Genomic DNA, 26,102 nt, shown 5'->3' with positions numbered 1-26,102 from the left:
AAAGTCATACAGTCACTTTGTCAGTTTATTCCATTTCAGCACTCCTGATAAAGGTTATGAAACAAGTCTCACATCCGCGTCCCGGTTAACATGTATTCCCTCAGTGGAGCCGCACTTTCGCTCCTGGAGATCAGTTCAGCTCGGTCCATTTTCTTCCAAAGCCACAAAGGCGTTGTACAAATGAGCCGTGGCTTTCACCAACCCGACATGCTGATATTGGTCGGGAGGGATTTTAAGCTGAAAAATTTGCAGTTTAAACACAAAATTTACTCTTTTAAACATTTGAAATGATAATTTAAAGCACTGAAGGGTTTCTTCATAACTTCAACAAGCATATTTTGCAATAAAGTGAAAATCTGTATTTTCTCAAGAATTTAAGTTTTTTCACGTTTTTCTCAGTTTGTGCTCTGCCGACTTGTTCCTACGTTTGCTGTGGTGGGTCACAAATATTACCAGCACAAGAAATTATTTAGTATGAGTTATAGCTTTTTTGTTTGTTTGTTTAATTCACAGTCTTGTTTGCAGTGTGTGTAATGCCAAAACTGTATCTTCAAATTTCCATATATTAGTTCATAACAAAACTGTTGAGGTTTTAGCGACCCTAATGCTGTGAGGAGCCTGTTTTTAGAGTTAATACATACAGTTTATGCTTTCAAATATTCACTCACATTTATTTATTTGTGTTGTTTTGTGATGTTTCAGGAAAAAAATGAAGACTAAGGAAATCACATCTTAGTTTGACCTCTAAATTAGCTATTCCCTCAGTGTGTAGACAGCCTGCAGGCCTCTAGCACTCATAGCTGCAATAGTGCTGCACTGTTGGCTGTGTGCCTGGCTGAGAAAAGAGAATAAACACTAATTGGTGGACAAAAAGAGAGAGGGCAACATACTACTACAGGCCTGTCTAAATGTGTGTGTTTTTTCACTTGGGTTTTAGTATTTCTTTCACAGGCATGTCTATCGCAAACTTCCGTATCCAGGAAGACTTTGAGATTGAATTTCTACTTTTCTCAGTATTTAATGTATTCAGGCAGCCTTCCAAAATTCCATTTGTGTACAACCATGTTTGCCAAATGGTGTATTTGTTATTGTCAACTCTACCTTCCAAATTTAATCTTTGAAAATCTGCAAATATAATGAAAGGAGAGAAATAAAATGGCATTCGACAAAAAGAGAAGCAATTGAGACAAACAAAATCTGGCAAGTTAGAGGTTTGTTTGGGGTGAACCTGCTCAGCAATTCAAACAGAAAAAAAAATTGGATGGGAAAAAAAACAAAAGCTTTTGTACTGCTTTTGTTAATACAATCCTTCCCTTATGTCCGAAATAAACCTGTCTTGGAGAGCCATACTTGTGCAGCACCTACTACAGTTGATGGAGGCTTTCAGGAAATGGATCTCCTCTCTGACAGAGTTTAAAGTGGCTGCCTGGACATCTGGAGGGTTCTGACATGATCACAGGCTTCTTTAAGTCCAGATGGAACAAAAGACAGATTTACTCACAGTCACTTTCTGTAATTGGAACCTTGTTTCAGCTGTTGTAGAGGCGTAGGAGGAGAGAAAGAGAAGATACAGAGGTGAACTGTATCTTTCAGCCAAGGGTTCCTGCAATATTTTGTCTATACAATGTGATCCCTAAGAGAGAGTACTAGAAGACTACAGGTGCCACAAAGGAAGAAGTATGAGTAAGTACAGGAGGTCATGAAATAATATTCTTGTCTCACTCCTCCTCCTCTCATGGACATTTTAGATTTTCAGACGAAATTAAAACTATAAGGGTGTCTAAATGATTCTCAGCTTATTACTGAAATTATTTATCTTGAAAATGCAGTTTTGATAACATTTTAATCAGAAACTGTAATAAGTTTACTTTCTTCTTCTTTATTGTTGTGTGTAGTAAGTATTTTGATTGAAAACATTAAAAGGGTACATTTTAATCAATTAATGGATAAAACAGTAGCAAAATCATTGTCAACTATATACAGTATTTGTAAGGGTTTTGTCAGTTTTTCTGTTTCTTTCATATTTTTTTAAAACCAAAAATAAAATTAGTCCCTGTGGAAATTGTAATAAAAAAACTGGTATTAATTTTATTCAGCAAATATCCAGTGAAAAAAATATTTATTTTGTAATAATAGTTTTTGTTTCTAGGTTTCTTCAGGCTCTGGGTCATTTAGCACCTTTGTGTGTTTGTGTCTCAGTACTAGAAACTCACATAGCAGTTGAATTTATCTTGGTAGTTATCTTATTTTTTATTAATTTTACAAAATAAGTATCATACAAATGCAAATGTTTTTTTAATATATATTTTAACTGTATGTTGTTTTTTTCTGAAGACACCCTATTGCCTTTGATTGTGGTTCTTTTCTCTACCTGATTCTTTTGACATATGAGATATTATTGTATGTTGAATTAAATGAAAATACCTCAGAGGAATCTCATGCTGATAGATAATAATTATCAGAATTGGACAACCAAATTTTCTTAAATTAGTCTGCAATTACATCTTATAAAATGTCTGTAAACCACCAAAGTGGCCATGAGAGGGTAACAACATTCCTCTGTTTTTAAAACCTTTTGGAGTAAATCTTTTTGTATCTGAAAAACACAGAGTGACTAAAAGTTTTGAAAATAGAGCTGAGTAAATGACCAGCAGCCATCCAAACTACTTGGAGCTCCTTCCACACTTATTGGCATCCCTGGTAATGTTGCACATGTCTACAGTCGGAGGAATAATTACATATTTTAACCAACTGGAACTGTGACAAACAAGCCTGGATGAGGAATAAGTTTATTTCATCACCAAGCGTAGTATAGGGGACATTAAAGGGGAAGAAAAAGAATCTCTGAAGTATGTCATCCTCTGGTCATTATGACACACTTTAGATGACGGATACGGTGGCTCTCAAACATTTCAACACCCCTGTTAAAGGCCAGGATGTTGTGATGTGAATGAGACCATGACACATAATTTCAAAACCTGAAGCTCAGTCTACAGGTGGAGTGATTTTGTGCAGGGTGAATCATTTCCCATATACAAAGGGTTTATGTTTTCCCACTTCACCTCGCAAAAGTTCTCAAAATCTATCTAAGTGTGAGGTTTACTCCTGTCTGCAACCTTTTTCAGGTGACCCCACTGACCCCACTGTTCTGAACTCTGGCTTGAGATTTATAAAATATTATTTCTTCTGCTCATTAAATTATTTTTTTGGTTGGGTTTGATGCATGCTTGGACTCACAGTCATGCTGAAAAATAAAATCTCCTCCATCTTCAGCTTTCTAGAAGATTACCAAAGGTTTTGGTCAGAATTGACTGATATTTGGAACCATTAATAATTGCATCCTGCATAGCTAAAACAACTGTGTCAAATAAGGAAAGGAAAACAAAAGCATGATGCTATAAATACCTTCTTTTAATGTGTGTATGGTGTTCAATTGATATGGACTGTTGTTTTTGTGCCAAACCTTTGTACCACTCTTTGTTTTTTTTTTCTTGATATCTACAGGAGTACAAGTCACATTAAATGTGAAATGATAGATCATTTTTCACACCAAAAGAGAATGGGGACACATTTTAGAGACATTGTACAAACCAACTATTTTTTAGACATTCCAACTAAAAGCTTTTTCCATCCTTCCACCTAAATGTAAATCATGGGCAAGGTCGGTAAATGTATGTGAGACATTTAACTTGGGATGTGTTCTTTGGTCAGGTGAAATTGAAATTGATTTTCATTTTTATTGCAACAGTATCACCAGGTATGCCAGGCAATGACAAATAATATGTGAAAACACAGTTTGGTATGCCACCGTTAAGTATGCTGAATGATCTGTGATGTTGTGTGTCCGTTTCTTCGAAAGTTCGTGAGAATTTTGGAGGAGCCTATGGTATCATAAGCCATGTAAAATCCTTTTATATAAACATTTTATATAAAAGGTTTGAGATAGAGTTTCACTTTCCCAGAAAACTGAAAATGGGTCATCACAGGGTATTTCACTTGACTAATTATTCAAAACATATTGTCAAATAACTGGGAAATGGTTCACCCGACACAAGATTACCCCTCCTCTTTGACCATCTCAGTTCCCAGACCTAGATCCTATAGAGAACCTATAGACTGAGCTAAATAAATTAGAGAGGACCCAGGACTCTGGATTTTTTTAGAGACCGTGGAAAGAAAAATTATCTCTGTCGTCAAATGTTATAAACATGCTAAGCATTTTTCCATTGGTAAAGGCTGGTTCATGCAGCATGATTTTTAGCCCGATTTTTGCCCCGATCTTCCCCTTCCAACAATCACCGACTCTTGGCGTGGCTCTTAAAATAATCATAAGAGATATTCCTGCCATGTGTGGTGTGTTAAGAGTGAGCTGGTCCTCTCATGAGGACGTCAGGACTTCTCCGACCTCAAATTGGGGAAATCCAACATGTTGGACTGTCTTGCCCCGATATCCTACCGTGTGTGGTTGTATTCCCTGAGGAAAAACGAGCACACAGCCTGTTGAATGTGATGTGTAGCCAGTCAGAAAGCAAGGTGAGCGTACTCACCTTGCTTGTACTCAAATAAAAACTCGAATTCATTTGAAGACTATATGATGTTTCTACATGTTATTCAAGGGAATTACTCCTTGCAATGATTTGACTCAATAGAAAACTACAGTGTCATGCAATTTTTTATTAGAACTCAATCTGATATTTGCCTTTCAATGAGTAGTGTCCATTGTTTGTTGTTTTCTGGGTAATGTATGTGTGTGTGCATTTGTTTGTGCGAGAAGCAATTTCAGTTGCATCCCAACCAGACATAATTTGTGCAATTTTTATTTCTAAGCTGTCACTGCCTCGATAGTATTCACATTAAACTCTTGTAAATTGTTTCGTTCACAGTGAAATTTGATGACTGCATGGGCAATGAGGCCGTGGTTTTCCAGAGCACCGACCCTGTCTTCAGCGTGCGGACGGATGGATCCATCTTTGCCAAGGGAGACAGAGCCAGGCTGGATGAACCGGTTCAGTTTAAAGTGACAGCACGTGGCCCTCACACAAATGTCTGGGAGACTGTAGTTCAAATGGCGCTGATTGACCTGTCGTCATCGGGGCAAAATGAAAATGAGGTGAGTTACATGCAGAAATATCACTCTTCAAGTTTCAATTATCATCTCAAAGGTCCCCTTTTCTATCACATTTCCTCCTGTGGTCTGGTGATACTAACAGCCCAGAATGAGGTCAAAACTCCTTGGGGATTTGGAGAAATAGAGAGAGTGGGTTGAGAGTTGCAGCAATGGCAGACGGTTAAAAGTGATAAAATCACACTGCCACATGGGGGAGAGAATGTTTCCCTTAGCCATAAGCTGTTATTGGAAAACATCCGGCGCCTGTGCACCCCAGGGGTTCTTGGCTCTTCCGTTTCTATTTAAAAGCTGTCAGAGGTTAGGCAAAGACTGAGCAGTCAGAGCTAAGCTGTCCCCATGAATACAGAAGCACACGGCCAAATCAGATAGTCGATACCAACACGAGCCTTAATCAGATTAGAGCAATGACAACACAAATAATTAACAGCCCGTGCTCACTTTCTTGGTGAAACATCTTACAGGGGTCAATAGGTTGATCTGGTCTAAGTGAGACAAACATACCCCATATAAGATCTAATCACCAAATTACAATCCAGGAATTCTTAGCAAATTTTCTTATCTCACCATCTTTGTCTATGCTATATAGAGAACAGTCTTTCAATATGCTGTTGTGTTACGCTGGTCTAAAGGTGAGAAAATGAAGTAGATTATTTATGTTACCTTTGACACACTCCCTGTTGAAATAGGGCATCTGTATTGCTAGCAAGGGTGTGGAATTCACATCGTTAAACTTCATCAGGCCATGGCACATTTTCTTACTGCCATGATGTCAACTTCCTCCATATTTAAGGGTCAACTGACAACCTAGGAATTAAATTTAAATGTTTTATGATTGCATTAGCCTGATTAATGCAAAACTAGGTCATGCCTTCAGCTTTACTATAAATTTCAAGCACTCAGCATCTTTAGTCAATTGAATCTTCATCAGTGCAGACAGAATATTAGTGTTTAGTGAGATAAAGTCATAATATTATCATTACTTTAATATTTGGAGAGGCAGTTTTGCAAATGATGAAGCAGTTGTCACAAATTGTTTTGTACTTGGTGTGTGAGAGCTGCAGTTCTCATGTGAGCTGTAGTGAGAAAATTCTGTACCCTACAGTTAAATGTATAGAAAAGCAATGGAGAGATGTTATTTAGTAAAAGCCACTGGCAAAACCGTTTTTAGTTTCTGCAAAGAATAAACAAATAAAGCTACCTTCTAGCTGACAAAACGCACAATGCAACATTAAACATCTAAAGTCTGTTGTAGCTTCAGGATTTTGTGAATTTCCTTATTGTGCAAATGTCAGACAGTGGATATTAAAGTTGCTCCATTTAGATTAAAATGTGACCCTTCTTTTTTTCTAGTTTTTTTCTATAGCTTTTTTGGTCATCTCAGATAAGTTATCAAATCACCGTAATAACTTCACCTCTTGAACCTGAAATAAATAAAAAAACAGTTTTTGGAGCTGACTGTCACAAGAAAGCAACATAAAAGAGATTGATGCAAAGGAGAATAGGGAGGCAATACACACCAACTCAGTTGAAGTTTAAAAGGTGATGATCAACCCGAGAATTCTGTCATGCTTTACTTAAATATTCTCGCACATTTTGGTGCAACTCAATACAGTGGAATATCTCTCTGCTCTGCAACACCTAGTATGTGGACTATCAGAGGATGCTACAGAGTGTATTTTAAGTAAAAAAATACTTTTGTTATAAAGAACACATAAAAACAGGAAGTAAATGTTCATTCAATCTTGCTGCCTTTAGTAATTGTTTTATTTGCTTTTAATCACCTCCCATAGCACTCTGGGGTTTAAACAAAGTGAATTATAAATGTACTTAATTATATATTCTAGCATGGAGGAGACAATACTGCAAATATTCTCTATATGTTTCAGGTTAGACAAGTTTGCTGGCCAAGCAATCACAGTGTGGTATCATGATATTGCAGTATGAGGAGGTGCCACATTGCGCTGTAAAATTAAAGTACCATCTCTTTTGTAAGCAGAAGGCAGCATGAAGTGCTCTAAAGTTTCACAATGGAGTTTTGACTTGATAAAACACATTCAAACTACACCAGCATGTGATGTGGCTGCCACAAGTCTTTTCTGACTGTGGAAACTTCAAGCTGAACTTCTGCCATCTCTATTTCAAAATTAATCATATTGGCATACCAATAATCACCTTCATCTGAAAAATAACCTTTGGTCACTGAGCAATAGACCAGTTTCTAATGTTGATCAGAAGTGCCTCAACACAAAGAATATGACAGCTGTAGCTCATAATCTGGACATGTTGCTGTGTTGTGTCTATTTAAGCACTGACTCCGGCATCAGTCTACAGCTTCTCTTGGATGGCCTTTGTTTTACAGTCCATTCTGGCTCCAAGGCTAGTTACTTGTGCACCAATTGCTGCCACATGTTTCCCATCTTCTCAACTTTCCATTAATATATTTCGTGTTGCTTGCCTTGCAATGAACTTTAGTGGCTTACATTTCTTGTGTAGAGTTCGTCTGCTGCACAGCATAACATTTGAAGTGGTATGTAATTTTCTGGGTAGTAAATCTATGTAATTTCACTTTTTTGATTGAATGAAAAGAAAATGTTTAAATGATTTGTTGATGAAAACTTTCATTTTGTTCCAATCCAGCAGATTAGTATGGAGGAGTGGGCATGTTTTTTTTGTTTTGTTTTTGTTTTTAGTAAAGATGTTGCTCATCCATGGCTGTAGTTTCCAGTTTTTTTAATCCTCATAAAAAACTGCAATAAAAGGAACACTCACCTTGAGTTTTAATTGCTGGTTCAATTAGAAGCCTTTTGGCACATGGGAAATGGCTTGCTCAACTACTTCCACCTTAAAAAGCACAGCTTTTTATTGAATTAATAATTGCATAAGCTTTTTGGATTTGTGTAATTTTTGAATTTGTTCAATCAAATGACAATTAATTAATCTGAAAATCAACACATGATCATAGGACCAATCCCGAATAAACAGCAATCTAGCCAGAAAGATCAGGTGTAGCAAGGACAAAAGTAAAGCTGAGTATTAACTTATGAAGACGATTGAATTAAAGCAGGATATAGAAACTATATAACTATACTATAGAATTGTTTATGATGCTCTCAATTCTTCCATTTAAACTTGTCAAAACAGGTAGCGATATTCCACATGTGGTTACAATTCCGAGTTGATCAGGGTTGTCTGGAAAAGTATATAAGCAAAAAATCTCCTATCTAAGGGAACCAGTTGATTGCATCAAGTCTTGACAAGCAGCATTCACTCCTAAAGAAGCGTAGAGCCACAGGGAGACTCGTCTGCATTGTCCATGGCTTTGCAGCAATTCCTCATACTGAGCAAGCATAAAGCGACAGTGGAAAGAAAAACTCCCAATTAAAGGGAAGGAAAACCTCCAGCAGAACCAGGCTCAGTATGAACGGTCATCTGCCTCGACCGACTGGGGGTTAGAGAAGACAGAGCAGAGACACAACAAGAGAGACAAACAAGCACAGAAGCACACATTGATCCAGTAATCTGTTCTACATTAGATGGTAATAGCGGGTGATCTGTCTTCCCTGGATGATGTCACAGCTAACAGAACGCAAGACTAGGTGTCCCTACTATGAAGAAAAAATATTTTTTTATACTCATATAACCTGTCACAGACATCTGACAAAACAAGACTTAGTTTAAAACACTAAAATGTCAGGAACTTGCATACATTTTTAACTTTTTCAGTAGAATTGACATTCTGAGGGGGTGCATTTAAAATATGTATTATTATAAATAAGAAGTACACATAGAAAATAATAATAAACTGTTTTGTATAGGCTTTCTTGGTAGTTTTGAGAAAACCAAAGCTATGAAATAAAGTCAGCCCTTGATTCACGGAGACAAATAAAGAGTGAGACATCAGCCAACAAAGAATCTATGGTTGTACGTATAAATATGCTGTTCAGGCGCTGAATAGGCTGGCCTTTATCTTCACAATTTTGTCATTTTGGCAATTCAAATGATTCACAACATAATATGAGCCTTAGTGTTAAAGCGCTGAGTATTAAAGGTCAAATGAATGGCTGTGTTACTTTATTTCCCAGTGACTCCATGAATAGTCCATGAATAGATAGATAAATGATGGAGGAGTTAGAGATGTGGTCAGCGGTCATAGATATGCTACAAGTTGTAACCGGCATGTATTCAAGAGGAGAACGCAGGGCGCTGAAACAAAACGCAATGTTTCATTATGGAAATGCCGCTTTGTGGCGTGCTCTGTTGAATAATAACTTCCAGATGTCTCGGTAGCCAGGGGCTGGCTGATATCAAAGCATGCAGGGTTTTGGGGAAGCAGTGGTGTGGAGGGGAAGAGCTGGGACCACCGCCAGCTGGCTAAGGCTGACGGCACCAGGGCTGTGGGTCCGCATCCATTTCACACTCAGTGATTCCTGTTCACATAGCATTGGTGTGCCTAGACGAATGTGTGTTTGGTATGTGTGTGAGGATGTTATTTTATTGTGAGAGATTATGCTGGATCAAGTATGAATTATGCAAATTTTGCATTTAATTTTTAATGCCGTGTATGTTCTGTGTGTGTTTGTCCTTTTGTTTTGGGCATAAAATGTCTTACATTTGCAAGCCTATGGGTTTGAGCTGTGCAAAACTGCATGCCAAAGCATATGTGCCCTGTCTGTGTTAGATTAAATGGAAATAACACAGCCTTTAAATCACTAAATCTAAAAAGCTGTTGTTAAAAATTCAGACGTAAATCCAGCCTATCTGTGCTCTCTGTCATTCATCTCTAATAATGGTTTCGGTAAGTGCACAAGCACTTCTCCGTCACTTGTTTCTTTCCTCAGTTGCGTCACCTTTCTGTGCCTTTTTTCTCTCTCTGCTAAAGTGTGAATACGACTCTGAGGAGTAAGGTTTCATTAAACTTGCTCCACGGAGGGGGAGAAAAGCTCACTTAAGTTTTTTGCAATGGTGATGGTGCTGCTCTTTTTTCTGGCGTTGTCTTTCTTTTTTTCCCTTGCATCTTTTTTTCTTCACATCTCCTCAGGGAGCTCACTAGTACCTGTTAGCATGTGCAGATAAAAAAGTATTGTGGATGACTTATTTAGTTTGGTGGGGATGTGGATGGGGGAGATCACATCTGCTTCAGAAGACTCTCATACTCCATTTCAGTATAACTCAAACATGTGTGTTTCTCCTCTCTATCCTCTCATACCGTCGGTGGGATGTGGGGCAAACCATGACCTGCAGTTGACTCCGCCAAGCATTTATTAATTTACAAAAAATAAATAAAATAAAATAAAAATTAATTTGTCCAGAGCCTTATCACATCTGCCTCATTCTACTTTGCTGATAAACCATGCTTGTGTACATAGGAATGCTGTGCTTGGCTGAGGCCAGTCTATTGGATGTGGACTGAATGTAAAGGTTCATTTGCATGTTCCAGTGAACCTGTCACACAGTACAGCAAACACTGAATACAGAAACATGTTTGGAAGGCTGGCTTGCCAGTTTTGCAAACTGGTAACACCGTGCACAGATAGGAGGAAGTGCCAGTGTTTGTGTGGGCCACAGCGTGACAGGCTGCTGCTAAGGAGTGCAATTAAGACTCGTGTGTTTTTGAACAACTTTGCCTCCCCTAGTGGCCAAAATAAGGCACTAAAGCTGTGAATGTGATCTACAAACAGATTACAGTGGCCTGAGTTTTTGCACTTCATTTTTTTTTTATATATATTTTGCTTTTTTAGCACCTAAATGTTTTAACCTGTCGAACAATGTTAAAATCAGACAGTGATAACTGAACCAGATAAAAAAAAAAAACTGTTGATTTCACAATCAGAATTAAAACTACAATCAGTTTAATTTGCCAAGTTTGTGCACACAAACCAGAAATTTGAATTAGTTTAATTTTGTTCTTAATAAAGACATTCATTTATTAAGGGAAAAAAGCTATCCAAAGCAAGCTAGTCTTTTTTATTTTTAGACTTTCAGTGGTCGATTTAGTGGTGTGAGTTGGATCATTATCCTGCTGCACCCAAGTGTGCTTGAGCTCAAACTGATGGACAAATATCTTCCTTTAGGAGTTTCTGCTACCTGTTTCCATACATATGGGGAGTTTTCCAGATCCTGAAGAAGCTAAGCAGACCCAGAATATCACACTATGAACATAGTGTTTTTAATTTGCCTTTTCAGTGCACAAGGTCTTATGAATTATCAAGATTTTTTTGAGGTGAATGCAAGACTGGCTTTTATTTCCTTTTTGATCAGCAGATGTTTACTGCAAAGTTTTCCTAAGCTTCATCTTTGAAGTTTACTCAAACAGGAGTAGGCTATTAATTTTCCCAAAGGGCCACGAGTACTATGCTAGTAGTTGGTGGTTAAAAGCTGAATCATTGTCTGAACGCAGCATACCAAAATGTTATACTACAGTGTGGCAAAATGTGCTAGTTTCCACATATAGCTGGATGTTTAATCTTATTATGTTAATTCAACATTTGATTCCTAAAAACAGAGCTACTTGACCCCTGGCTTCAGTAATAAATAGTTCCAGGGATGCAACATGTTAGGAAATTGTACTTTAATATTTTTGCTGCTTCCAACTGTATATGAGCTTTAGTATGTTGAAAGCTATTATCTGTGCCACACGTGCACAACTACTGCGGTGAGACATTTTACAAGAGGCTGAAAATCGTGTATGCATGACTCAACAAATATTTCATCCAAAATTGTACTTTGCAATTATTTGCACACTGACATTACAATGGTAATATATTGTGCTATCCTGATTTAGAGGTCCATGTATCAGCACAATCTAGCACTGGCCCAGATTCGAGTGCAATGTAGCTAATGTGCAGAGCTGGGACCAAGTCATTGCATTGTAAGTCTAAAGTCTTTCCACCCAAGTCTCAAGTTCTGAGTGAAAGCATTAAACTCCCAAGTTGATAAATAAGTCATTTGACTGGTTGCATAATTTAATCAGAAAAATAAATATTTATTAATATAAAGGTTTTTAATTTCAAAAGGTGTCTTTCTTTGCCAGAACAACCAGCAAGATGAATGTATATCAATATGCGCTTTTTACACTAAATATTAACCAAATTCAATTACAATTTTTTTAGATTCCCTAAGAGGTTCATAATAATATCAACCATGTATGTTGCAAGATCTAAGCTCCTAGTAGTCCTAGCTTTAGAATCAAGAAGGCAGTCAGTAGCTGGCCATCAGTACTTGGTAAAAACTAAAATCAGGTCTGTTCCTGATTCTCAAATTGACAAATTATCTAAAATAATATGATAAACTGGATCGCTGAGACCCAACTATGCATTGAAACTGATTATGTAGGTTTGTCAAGTTTTCCGCTGCTCCTTTGTCTTCGTCTGAATGTGCACTACACGTTTAAATGAGCTGCTCAATAATAATAATAATAATAATAATAATAATAATAATAATAATAATAATAATAATAATAATGCTGTTTTAGTACCCATGGTGGGCAAAATAATCTGTTAAAATAAATATATCATGAACATTTGTGGAGCAATCATTGTGGATGTTCTTGTGAATATTAATCTAGCAAGCACTTTCTTAATTGACTTATAATGCCAATCGAGATTTTTCTTACATACCACATACCTTTATCTGTGTAACAACCTTTTTCTTTGCTCTGTCACTTAAAGTATCCTGGAAAGCACAGAACAAGATGTTTGAAACTGAGCACTTGGATGATCAAAGCAAACATGACACCTTAGCCCAGAATACGCCTGCCATCTCCGGCCCACACCATTACCCACCCACACAAACCCATACTCATATAAACTGTAAGCCAGGTTACTTGATGCATTTTCTTTAAAACAGCCTTAAAAGCTTTTTTTTTCTTGAGCGTCCATCTAATGAAAGCAACCTTGAAAGCATTGTTTCCGCTGGCAGATACAACTCAACTCACCAAGGGACCTCGACCAGGCGAGAACAAACGGATAGTCAAAGAAAAAACACTTTTTATGGACTGCATGGTACAGGACCTTCAACTTTCGATACATGCCAGAAGCCATTGCTGTCTTCTAACACTGTAGTCTGCTCCTGTGGTGTATTTTCTTTTCATTTTCAAATTGCAACTGTTTGGGAAGGAGTTTAAGCTGATGTATTTCCCACAGATATTGTTAAATGAAATGTAGAAGATCTATTAACAACACCACTTGCTGCTTGTGTAAATATATATAATGAATACATTGTTGTTGTGCCAAACTTTACAAAACTTTTCTTGTGCATTGACATGAATGGCAAATTTATAAGAAATGTTTCATCCCCCTGTCCACAAAAACAGTCATACACTCACAGATTCCACCTCCACACTCCTGTAAAATACAATATTTGTAATAAGACCGCAATTCATTATTTTAAAACTCTTTCTACTATTAGTGTGAGTATCCATCCATCCATTTTCGAACACGTCTATCCCTTGTGGGGTCTAGTGTGAGTATATTCTGTACAATTCAGCTGAAAAACACAGATCTGACAGAGAAATAAGTTTTAGAAGATAAGAGTTTCAATAAAGTTGTTGCATAAGGCCGGGCATACACTGTCCGATATGTTCAATCGTGGTACTCATACACAGCTCAAACTGTACGACAAAACCTCAGGGTTTAAAACTTCACTGCTCACGATATATGTTCTTACACTGTGCGGCCCCACGCTCTGATGTGACCTGACAGCTCACACTGTACGTTCAAAAACCACACGTAGGACTCAGCCCCGTAGAGAAATGGCTCTACTCGGACTTGTCTATGCGGAAGCCATATGTCAAACAGTAGAAGAAGAAAAAGGCAGAAGTGTCAATGCTCACCGTTTTCTTCCGACCGTCCGATTCCTGGTGGTCGTGAAAGGCTAATCACCCCTCGTTACCCCCGGTATACTACACGACTCAGAACGCACGATCAAGCTCTAACAACCATATTAGATGTGTAAACTGGTTGTGTTCTATGTTTGATAGTACGTTCCTATAAACTCCATGTATCTTCACAAAGAGTGGAATTGCCTTTGTTTAAAATAAAACATTCAGGCCGGGCAACAAATTTCCAAAAACACTTTAATGGAGAATGTGTGGCAATGAAACGCAATGCCTGCAATTTAAACAATGGTGTAGTATTCTGACATATAGCACCTGTTGTATATACCGTGTTTTTCGGACTGCGAGTCACTCTGGATATTATAAATCGCATCATTCAAAAAATGCATTAAAAAAAAAGATTAAAAAAACATACTATAAGTCACATTTATTTAGAAATGTATTTCACGAAATCCAAGACTACAAAATGACATTTAATCTGGTAAGGCAACCTTTTTTACACAATTGCTTACACAAAAGAATAAATAACATTAAGATACCTGGGAGGTTGAATGAGGTAAATTAGCATAACAAGCCAGCAAATCCAACTAGCAAATTACCAGCAAGATTCTTGCCAGCGCATTTTCAGAGTTATGCTGGCTGTTTACAAAATTACGCTGATATTAGACCGTGAGCATAATGGCGCAGGAGCAGCATATAGTTTTCACAAGCCTAGAGAGCACTCTAAATGCTGTCAAATGTAATGAACGTGCGTTTGTAACTGAAGAAAATCCAGTTGACTGACGCCAAACTGCTGCCTGCTGCATGATTTTCCAGTTGCTGCCCGGGATAGCGAGCTCTCCGCAACAGTCACCGCAGTGAAGAGCTGGACGCCAACTGCATTGCGTTTCTGTATCCCGACTGTGCTGCTGCAGCAAATTCTCCACTCTGGTCCTGCGGTGGAGGTGGCTCCCAGGTGCATATTCCCGTATTGCGGCTGTGCTGCCCCAGCAAGCTGTGGTACCCTGGTGGAGTTGGATCCCAGCTGCATAAGTGATGCCGCAGCGAGCTCCCCTCCACTACTGACTTTGTATTTCTGTCCCACTGTGTTGAATCAGGGTGCCAGGTTAAAGCCTTTGGTCAGCTTGGCCTCAACTGACAAAACAGCAAACTGATATTATTTTTTTAATGAAATTCCTTGGAGAATTTACATATGCAGCAACATCAACTACATGAAATGGTTTATACATTGACACTTAGTTTTGAGTATACCAAACTTATGTGTTACAGTGATTAGGTGTGTAGTTGAAACTAAAAAAAACCATGTGGACGAAGCAGCTAGAAAGGCCATTGTTGTTAAAGTACTATATTAGGAAGCCAAGATCAAATTAAACTTTTTCTTATAATTTGGATATAAATTCTGTCAGTAAATGCCAGCATAGAACTTGTTCTGGACACATAAGAAACCATTTTGAGAAAGCGATATGGAGGAGTAATCCTGCGAAAATTGAGAATAAATACAGAAATAAACAGTTTAATAAATGCAGTACTTACACAATGAATAGTTTAACAAACAAATGTGCCATTATATACAACAAAATAAAAAGACACGATTGACTGATCAAAATATCAGACATAAATTTTAATATTTTTTTTAAATATTGCAATTTATCTAAGTACTATTGTATTATTTTTGCATTATAAAGTATACAAATGTTTTCATTAATTTTTGACATTTATGAATTTATCAATATATTATTTATCTCAGCCTTTTTGTGGCATTTATTCCCTCACATATCAATTGTATGAAAAAAAATACTTAAAATGTTTTTTTTAATATGGAAACCCAGGAATCTAGGTGGATATTAGAGGAGAAAATACATTGTTTAAGAATAAAACCCCTAAAAAACAAAATATTTTTAAAATGCTCTTTTAAAGAGCAATAAGTGTAATTTCATTATTTTACATTGCAAGAACAAAAAAATAGGTGAAGAACAAAAGGTACTATTTCAGATGCACCATGGTAAGACATCACACCGCATCTTTTTGTCGTTCTCCAATCTCTTGTTTACATAGCTGGCCGGCCGTGCGTCCGTGTACATACGTGTGCGAGCATGTAAACAGCTGCCACTCGGGGCTTAGCCCCTCCCTGCCCTAAAATACCACTGTCAGAGCAGATCAGTGTTGGCGCAACATAGTGGAGACCACCCCCAGCAGATCAACAGCAATATAAAGTCATGAGGGACTTACTTCTTTGCTAGAAATGTTCTTCTGAAAGGTGGTGCTGTTTTGCTGTTTTTATCCTTTACAAATATGTGTATAGATGGCAACACATGAGAAAGGAAAGGAGGGGCTGGTTAACCGCTGGAGCAAAGGTAAATAGAGGCACAGTTTGACACACATCTTGTTTTAGTCTACAGACAGTGCTCAAGCACCACCTAGTGGTGAAATATTGCTTCTTGCTCCTTTAAAGTTACGATACATGAAATAAGTTGTGTTTCAGAGTACCTTGTTGCCTTATTAGTTAAATAGTTTACCATTTATTAGTTGTAATTTAGGTATTTCTGCCTCTCTCTGAGGAATAGGAATTTAATTTAATGCTGGCTCATCTGACAACCTTCTACTTTTGTGTATTTTTATTTAATTTTTTTTACAGTATTTTGTGTAAAAAGTACCCTAGTTCAATTGCTAGAATTTAAATTAAGAAAAATTACATATTTTTACATATTTTATGTTTTTGGGAATTATATTTCATTTTTGTTCTCCCATTACACATTTGGGTTTGTCATTCTATGCTGACTGGGAGGAGATTCAGGGAAATAGTTACTCAAGACTACTCAATGCAAATACATTTCATAAAGACGAAACACAGCCAGACAGATTTAGCAAGCACATGACAGGAGACTTTGCTGTGGCCTGCACATAGGAGCACCTGATGTCTGATGCTGCCCGTTGCTTTTAGGATCGCCGTTGATAAGAAGAGCTGTCAGGACCTCCTGACTTGAAGGAGAGATAAAGAAAAACAATAACACTGCGAAGGAGGGCTGGGCCATTCATGGGAGCAAAGGATAGCTCAGGGCAGTGTGGCTGAGACAAAGAGTGTAACTCATGCAATCCTTTGGCAGTGATGTTCATTGCTGATTTCCTTACATGTTTTTACAGGCTTGCAAACCCTGAGATACGTTGGTAGATTTATTGTAGAACAACTCTCCAGACAGATTAATATGACCTTTGGATCCCTATTTAAAGAACATTCAGTATAACATTATATATGCAAGAGCAAAGAGGGGAGTCTTTAGATGGTGGAGACCATTAACCATGACACTGAACTGTAGTTATGTAGTATATTTCAACTTACTCAGTTATTTACACTTGGTGTCTTAACTAGTACAGTAATTTACAATTAAGGCTCTCTTGCTCTATCCTGGATTGCTTTATTCACGCTACAGAAGGGTAACAGATTTAATCTTTTTTTTGCTGCCTGTTTAAAGTATTTCCATATAAGGACATTAAATCTGGATGCTACTGGCTTTATTACTTGATATTAGATGTAGCTGTTCTGACACAAGAATGAGTTGATGCTCATAAAGAGGTTTAAAATGGGCTCTCTTTTTGTTTCTTACTTTATTATCTTTCAAAAAGACAGTTTTGTGGTGGAGCTGGACAGGTGTGGGGACAGAAGCACAATGAATAATTAAAGTATATATCAGTGACTCACCTGACACTGTCTGCTAAAAGAGGCTTTAAATCCAACATCAGACATGTTCTCTTTTAATGGGCTTTTTATATCCAACATAAATGACAAAGCCTGAAGTTTATGGTCTTTTTCACACACACATATATATACATAACAAGCAATTTCAACTCTGTTCTGCTCGGATGTGATGCCTGATGGTGCTTTTTCTGGTATAGCCCTGGCAGGGCTCAACATTTTCTAAAAATAAAACTAACATTGCTCTTGGCCAATGTCTCCAATCCCATGCATGAAGCTGTTGCAGAAATAGATAGCTCCTTCAATGACAGACTGCTTCATCCTCGGTGCACAAAGGAGCATTATTGCAGGTCCTTCCTCCCAGCAGCTGTTAGACTTTATAACCATCACTGCTTCCAATAAACTTAATATGTGTTTATACCCCTGTTGCGTTTGAAACTGTTCTTTTTTATGTTCAAATACACATGTATGTTTTATTTATTTTTTCAAATCTACACAGCTGCAAATTTATTTTAAAATAAGAAAGACATTTTGATAAATGTACAGTATTATTTTACTCATTGTGTAAATTGACCTTTACTTCACAATCTGTAATTCTAACTTTTTTGGTGTCGGAGGCCATGTGGCGCTGCAAAATATCTTGACCGGATGCCACAGTGGTCCCCAGATCAAGCTCTTGAATTGCACAAGTCAAACAGGACTGGTGAATTTCAGAATAAAATCCCCCAACCAACTTACACTAGCTTGACTAGAGTAAACAAAACATCAACACGGGGAAAGAGAGGAGCTTTTGGAGGATGGAATCAGATATTTAACGGCACGCATAACGAGTTTTGCCCTAAAACATTTTTAAAGCATAACTGTTTTTTACTCATTTGTGAAGGATAGCGACAGAAAGGACCACATGAACTTCTATTCTCACCAGTGCCATTTTCACAGCTGGAGCTGGCCGCTGTTTTCCTTGGACCGGAACTGGATCAGGACCATAACCCACACAGTAGTCAGTGTGAGCCCCAGTTAATACATCAGGGGCTTGTGAATTAAGAGTCTTTTAGGCAAGGCAAGGCAAATTTATTTATATACCACAACTCAGTACAGAGACAATGCAAAGTGCTTTACATGATTAAAATATAGGAATAAAAGCAAGTAGGGATAGAATGTAGAAACAAAAAAGAACATTAAAAACCGTAAAACAGTTTAACTGGAACATTCAAAGGCAATTTTAAACAAATGTGTTTTTAATCTCGATTTAAAGGAACTCAGGCTATCCGCACTTTTACAGTTTTCTGGAAGTTTGTTCCAGATAAGTGGAGCATAGGAACTAAATGCTGCCGGTGTGTATTACATTTTTAAAGCATATACAAGTTATGCATTGTGAACCCCAGCTCAATGGAAACACCACATGTTGCCAGTTTTAGTGTAGTTCACAAATATGATCTTAGACAAGAGACATAGAAAACTTATGATGATAATAATAATAATAATAATAATAATAACAACAATAATAATAATAATAATAATAATAATAATAATAATAATAATAATAATAATAATAATAATAATAATAATAATAATAATAATAATTGAGCTTTATTGATCTCACACTGGAGAAATTCACTTCTGCTTTTAACCCATCCCCTTGGGGAGCAGTGGGCTGCCACTGTGCGGCCCCCAGACTGGTTAAGGGTTTTGCTCAGGGACCCAGGGTCAGAATTTAGAACCTCCGGGACCCAAGCACAATGCTCTAACCACTATGCCACCTGAAGTGATGTTACACCTAGCCTGTAATTTTGAGCCAAAAAAGCAGTTAATCAGGAGTTGAAGCTCAGATCAACTTCCACAACTGTTACAGAGATAATATGCTATTACATGTTGTAGTCATTTTAAATTATATATGTTTAGCTATGCATGTAACGGTTACTATAATTGCATTCATTTCTATATTCTTCGTTAGTAACTGCACTTTCAGAATTATTTTTGGTGTAATTGTTTTCTGTTTTTTTTTTCACTGTAGGGTGACTTCTAAGTGGATGATATAGAAGTAATTTGCTGTGTGGAGTGTCATATTACAGTCTTGTAATAATAATAGAGAAAACTATTTAACTTTTTTGCATTTAATATGTTAGAAGTTGGTTTGTATTAGTACTGCTGTGAAAAAGAGCTGTGCTCCTCCATGGTGCCATTTTTGTAAAATCTGGGGCGAATCAGTTTGGTGGCCCATATTAACCCCTGGCAGTCAAAACAGCTTGACATCCCACAAACAGCCCCTGGCTGATTGTGGCTCACAGCTGTGTTTGTGTGTGTGTGTGTGTGTGTGTGTGTGTGTGTTTGTGTGTGTGCTTCTGTAATAACAAAAAAAGATCCCCCGGTAGGTCTAATGAGTAGAGCTTTATGAAAACGTTACTCTCTCTGTCATCTGAATTTCTGCCTTGAGACTGAAAAGACTTTAGCATCTTATTAGCTGCTGTTATAATTATCAGCAGAAATAGGCTTATAAATAGTTTTTTCTTGTCTTTTCTTAAAGGTCACAGAGGAAGAAGGGAGCATCAGTGAGCAAAACGAGAAGAAAGACGCGTTCCAGGCACCACCTCCTGCCATAATGTTCCCAGGGTCCCGCATGAACAGGACCGGGGGTCTCCGAAGGCAGAAGAGAGACTGGGTGATCCCACCAATCAACGTGGCAGAAAATTCTCGTGGACCATTCCCTCAGATGCTTGTCAGTGTAAGTGACAGGTTTGATTGGCTGCATCGCTGATTTGCTCAGGATTTACAGCTGGGATTTCTTGAGGGCGCTTCACAGCTACCACTGATTGGGGACGTGTGTAATGAAGGGTGATAAAGCACAGAAATGCATTAGCATAACTAGTTTGTTCTCCACATCCTTGAAGATGATTGTGTTGTGCTCCCCTGATGTAATTAGAGCCACAGTATCTTAAGCTATTTGAAAAGCCCTGACTGACCCTGAGAAGTTTTCCCTTCAGACACACAGCAGACTGCGGTGCTGCGAAGCAGTTAAACCCCTCCACAAAGAGAGCTCCATTTGGTTTACAGTTAGCCATATATTATTTATTTAAATTTTATATCCTTTCAGTTTTTAATTGGTCATTTTCAGATTTTGAGGCTCAGCGATTTTTTTATTGATGCTAAAAGCACAATTTGTCACAGAATCTTAAAGGAGGGGAATAAAAATTGCTGCTTGCCTTGTTTCTAAACAAAACGAGATATTCATCCCCCATGTCAACAATAATTTAAAGCCTAAATCAAAAGTAACAACTTAAAAAGGGGGTTTCACTTGACTTCATACTGCAAGAAAAATATGCACATATAAACATAGAGATGGGGCATCAACAACTGAAAGTAGTTTCATTCTTGAAAAAATACTGAGTTTTAATAAGGCTGTAATTTGAAAACAACTTGCAGGATGGTGCAGGTCAAGTGTATACATCTGTCAAAGGACGGAAATCATGAATAAATGCATGTTTTTTGTTTTGCAAAGGCTTGACTTGCAGAGAGCATATAATTCAGAGATCCTGCAACCAGAGAATGACAGCTCTGTCTCTCTCATCACAAAGCTGTAAATTTAAAGCCTGTGGCACTCTCTTCAATTTATCCAAAAGCGTTCCAAGGGACTACTGCCTCATTCCTGGCTCTGTCTTTCCATCTTTTTTTTTTTTTATCTGGAACATCTAGCCATCAGCTTTTCCCCGTTGTTTACAGAACTCCTTCAGTTTATCTCTTCAGGGCTTTAAATTGTGCAAAGGAAGCATTTTTTTGTTTGTTTGTTTCAGTTCTTTGTTTTTCATCCAGGTTTTATCCTGTCCCCAGAGACAAACCTGGGGAGCTGCATGAAGAGATTTTTTTTTATCCAACTGTTTTTTTCCTACTGAGATATAAAACATCAAGTCTAAGAAGTAGGAGTATTTGAATTGGATTGTTTCTACAACTGGGTTCTGTCCCATCACCCTGGTACTGTGTTGCATTTTCATCGAAACTTTGTAAACACTTTAGCTGTGCTAGCAATAAACTAATAGGATAGTCATGTTGTTTCTTAGAACTGGTCCGAATCAGAGACACACAGAGGTGATGGTGAAGAAGGAAAGAGCGAGGGCATAAGAGGAACATTTGGAAGTACAGTGCACAGCCAAGCACAATCCATTTTGTGCAGTAAATAGGTCCGTCAGGGGCTGGTGGATTGCTAAGAGTTGAGCGTTCAGAGCAGAAGAGAAGTGATGCGTGCTGATGCCTTTGTTCAGCTCCGAGGCTCTCATCTTTCCCTTTAATGATGACTGGAGGGCAGACGCAGGCATACAGAGAACTAAAGATCTGAACAAACATATGCGGTTTTGTGGCATGGGGAGGATTTTGCCAACTTTTTGTTTTTGTGTTTAGTCTGGTTTAATAACTTCCATTGTCCTCTCTGGGTTATGTGCATGTTTTTCCATTCCCTCGATTTACACTGAATGTACAACATACTCTGAATTACCAATGATCAGGGACCAAGTTGACATTAATCATTTGAAATGTTAACTTCAGTTGACCTTAACAAGTACTTGAAAAGGTAAATAGATATAAGTAAATATTTTTGCTCCACTTGGAAATGGGGTGTTGTTTGACAGTTGCCTTCTCACAAATTCAGGCAAGGACATAAATGTATAAAAAATGTGTTAATGGTTTATTTAAAGCAACACCAGAGACTACAGCAGGTTTTAGGCTTTCCCTGCGGTTGTTTCATGTAACACCAGTACTGTGAAAACAAATCTCCATCTGAGCCCATGACTCTGCTGTTCTAGAAGACAACAGCGCAAGACACCACCAGAGGCCACAAAACAATGTCAGGCAAAAGATAGGGAACCAAGAACGAGGTTGTAAATTTATGATCGCTACAAAAAACTCAGCGAAAGATAAAAAGCAAGTATAGTATTAAGTTATGTTTAAATCTTGTATTGAAACTGAATCCTTTGTCTGACTTTAATTTCTAACATTTGACCCACCAAGAAGGCAAATTGACTCCTGAGCAATTTCGACCTTGTGTAACTCTTTAGACTTGAACTTCTGCCATTTTCCTTAAATGGCCTTTTTTAATGGCCATTTAAGCCATTTTTAATGGCCTTCTCTTCAATGAAAGAATATTACAGGCTCTATAATCCTTTATCTATAAAGGATATCTCTAACTGAGGGACATAATTTTGACCTAATAGAAACAATGTAGTATGCTGTGCACACAGCTGTCCCGTTATTGTTTGGATGTTGCTGTGGCAACCGGATCTTGGTATATACAACTGGTATGGTCATGACTGACCAAATGTATTTTTGTTTAATGATTAATACTTATTAGAAAAAAAAATGATTAAGATTTTTCTGGTTTGACAGGATTACTTATAATCACCTAATGGTGAACAGAGGTCTGATAGTGAAACACAGCAGACCATTTTAAATGTAGTAATACGGAAAACAGAATAGTGAACAGAAAATATGTTTTGGCAAAACTGTAGGACATAAATGTGCAGGATTTGGATTAAGCCAAGCAATGCTTCTTTGCCTGGAGGAGTGAGGTCAGTGATTATTACCTATTATAAAACAACAGACTAAGGCAGCTTTTAAATTGCAATAGAGGAGTACCATGACCCTCAGTGTGGACCACGGCAGCTTGCAAAAGCATCTTGAGCACCTTCAAATCATTTGGTGTCTTTATCACGACTCTTGGTGGGATGGATTTGGAGATGTTGGGCAGATTTGAACCATATCTACATTAATGACACTGTGCCACAAATAAAAATAAATTATTTTTAGAAAAATCTGGAACAAAGGCGAACTTCTTCTTTACTGGCCTGTCTGTATTGTGACTCTCACCTATGCTCATAAACATGGATCTTTACCAAAAGAACAAGATTCTGGAGACTAGTGGCTGAAATTAGTAAAATCTGTGAGGTTGCTGGGAGTACCCTTACAGATATGATTAGATCCTTGTTCAACCGGGTTGAGGTCGAAGTAGAGCCAGCTGAAGTCAGCTCTGTTGGTTGGATATCTTATCAGGTTGCCTTCTTGATGTAATAATCATTATTGTCATTAAAGCTTACCATAATGAAAATTTTGTCAGACCCCGGCTCAGAATGCACACAGATTCACATTCAACTCACAGAAACAAGACATAATGTTTTCAAATAACTGAATGCACAGCCTTCCTGTGAACCTTCATTTGAAGCTAAAAGCATGCAAATAGTCCTCAGCATCTGATAAGATTGATGTTTGAGTCAAAAAGACAGCAGTAATTTTCTTGGTGACTTAGCAGTTCTTGGTGACTTCCTTTAAAGCTTTTCTGGGTCCCGTGTCACTGAGAAAAGGCCATGACGTAGTGGAAGGCGTTCTTAGTCTGGGAACCAATTGAAATCCCTCAGAACAAGATGGACTGTGTTGCCTGGGAAAGAAAGTCTTTTTTCACATTTTTCTTGTGTCTCTTAATCTGTTGGCCCAATCAAGGAGAAGCAGAGAACAATGGATGGATGGTTTTGGACAGACAGACACATGGATGGATTTTAACATCATTAAATTTGATGCATATGAAAAGTAATTTCAACTGGAAACCTTTTGAAAAGTTGCAAATATTCCAAGATTTGAGATTAGCGAATTGGTCCAAGCATTATGGTATTCTTATGATCATAGAAATGTTCTCTAGGTGATAGATGGCCAATGTTGTAATTATCTTTGTGTGCATCTAAAGGTTCAAGTCTGTGTCCATCACTACACCCTGATATCGGGCCTGTAATAACTAAAGCTGTGTGCTGACTCTTGGTTGCTTCTCCTTTGGTCCAAAAATAAGTACATCACTTTTGGTTTTATTGAACTGAAGAAAATTTTGGCACATCCGAGTATTCGTCTTTTTCCCCTTCGTCATGTCCAACTTCATAGCAAGCAGAATGGTGCTCAGGCATTTGTCAAGCATTCAACTTTGATTTGCAAGCAAATGATGACTTTTCTGTCTAACAGCAACAAAACAGTAAACATTTATCTTTTACCTAGTTCATGCTTTCTTAGGTCCCACATTGAATTAAAACCAATGCACTGTTTGGTACAATTTCTCGCATATTGCAAAGTGAGGTTTTATATTGCTGAGGCACTCTAGACTATTTTTAAATATTAATTACAGCAGGGTATTCCAAAGCCACAGCAATAATCCTCACTGTGTAGACCAGCTGTTGTCTGTGTGTTCTGTTTGACAAAGGTGCACCATGATGTTTTGTATCTAAGAGCATGTCTGTGACATTAACAGTAGAAAAAAAAAGCTTTGCAGATATAAAGTTGTTTATTTCTGCACATCTTTAAAGCTTTTTTTTGTCTTGGATGAGTTCCAAAAAACTACCATGAGAAAGAAAAGTATATTTAACTGCCATGAAAACATTTTAAAATCAATTTGATATTTTGAATGCTTGTAACGTTATACACTAAGATTATATACCATCCTCATAAAAAATGTGAACTTTTTATAAGTACCGCATTAGGAAAAGAGAAGTATCACCATAAAGATGTACATTTTCAAACAGCAGTACAACAAATTATGACTTTTTCAAATGTTTGGTTTCTTATTTCAAAAGAAAAAAAAAACATTTTAGTGAGCATGTTTAGCTGAAGGGCATTGTTTAAATGTTGGTGGTTTTGCACATTCACTTTTGAGAGGAGCACCATTTAGGTCAACCAAACATACTTAGCTCTTATAATGCCCTACAATAAATGAAGTGACACCTGCAAGCTTGTTCAAGCACTTGCACCAGTCAGAGATTTGTGGCTGATTTTTAATCTGCTTTGCTTTGACTTGCCAATATTAATTTAGAAACTGTTTAATCATTTATATAATGAGCAAAGGTCCAACATGTGAGGTAGCTTGCGGTCACTGTAAAACAAGATTTTACTGATTTAAATCATTGAAAAAAACAAGTTGGAGTTCATATTTTATACTGACTTTAGCATGTTATGTTAGATTTAGTATAATTAGTACAGTTAGCATCACTAACCATTCTGCATGAGATTTCATATGCTCCATGGAATACCTGGTTCTCAAAGTCTGGTACTACAAGTACCACTGGTGGTATTTGGGCTGTGTTCAGTAGTACTCATAAAAAGTATGATGTTGACTATAAAGTAAATATTAAGCAAATTACCAATTGTAAGCTGAACTGTGATGTAAGGTCAATCAGCTCAAACAGCCAGAAACGCAATGAAAACACGTTAATCTGAAGAAGAGATGAACCGTTTCAACATAGAAGAACCCGTCCAAAAGACCTTTTCAATCTTTTTTTTACTACCTGGATTCATGAGACGCACCAGGACCAGGATCAATCTTTGTTTCTTTGTTTGAACTTGGGTAAATTGCAAATATACATAACAATAACCACACATATCACTATGAAAGCCTTATTGATTTGATTTAAAGTTCCTGGTTGGTGTGGAGTATCTAA

The 26,102-nt window shown here is 37.4% G+C and overlaps 1 protein-coding gene across 3 annotated transcripts in view; it reads left to right on the top strand.

The window, feature by feature from the left end:
• LOC105932301 (cadherin-4) overlaps positions 1-26,102 on the top strand; it is a 421,667-nt gene that overhangs the window by 295,381 nt on the left and 100,184 nt on the right. For all 3 annotated transcript variants that reach the window (XM_021320932.2, XM_036139614.1, XM_012871395.3), the window contains 2 exons: positions 4,884-5,110; positions 20,177-20,374. In XM_021320932.2, coding sequence (XP_021176607.2) covers positions 4,884-5,110; positions 20,177-20,374 — 425 coding nt within the window. The remainder of the gene's footprint in view (positions 1-4,883; positions 5,111-20,176; positions 20,375-26,102) is intronic.

The sequence above is a fragment of the Fundulus heteroclitus genome, chromosome 1, assembly GCF_011125445.2.
Source record: "Fundulus heteroclitus isolate FHET01 chromosome 1, MU-UCD_Fhet_4.1, whole genome shotgun sequence".
Lineage (NCBI taxonomy): Eukaryota > Metazoa > Chordata > Actinopteri > Cyprinodontiformes > Fundulidae > Fundulus > Fundulus heteroclitus.
Note: the sequence above shows the minus strand (reverse complement) of the source record. Positions and strands in the feature narration are given on the sequence as shown.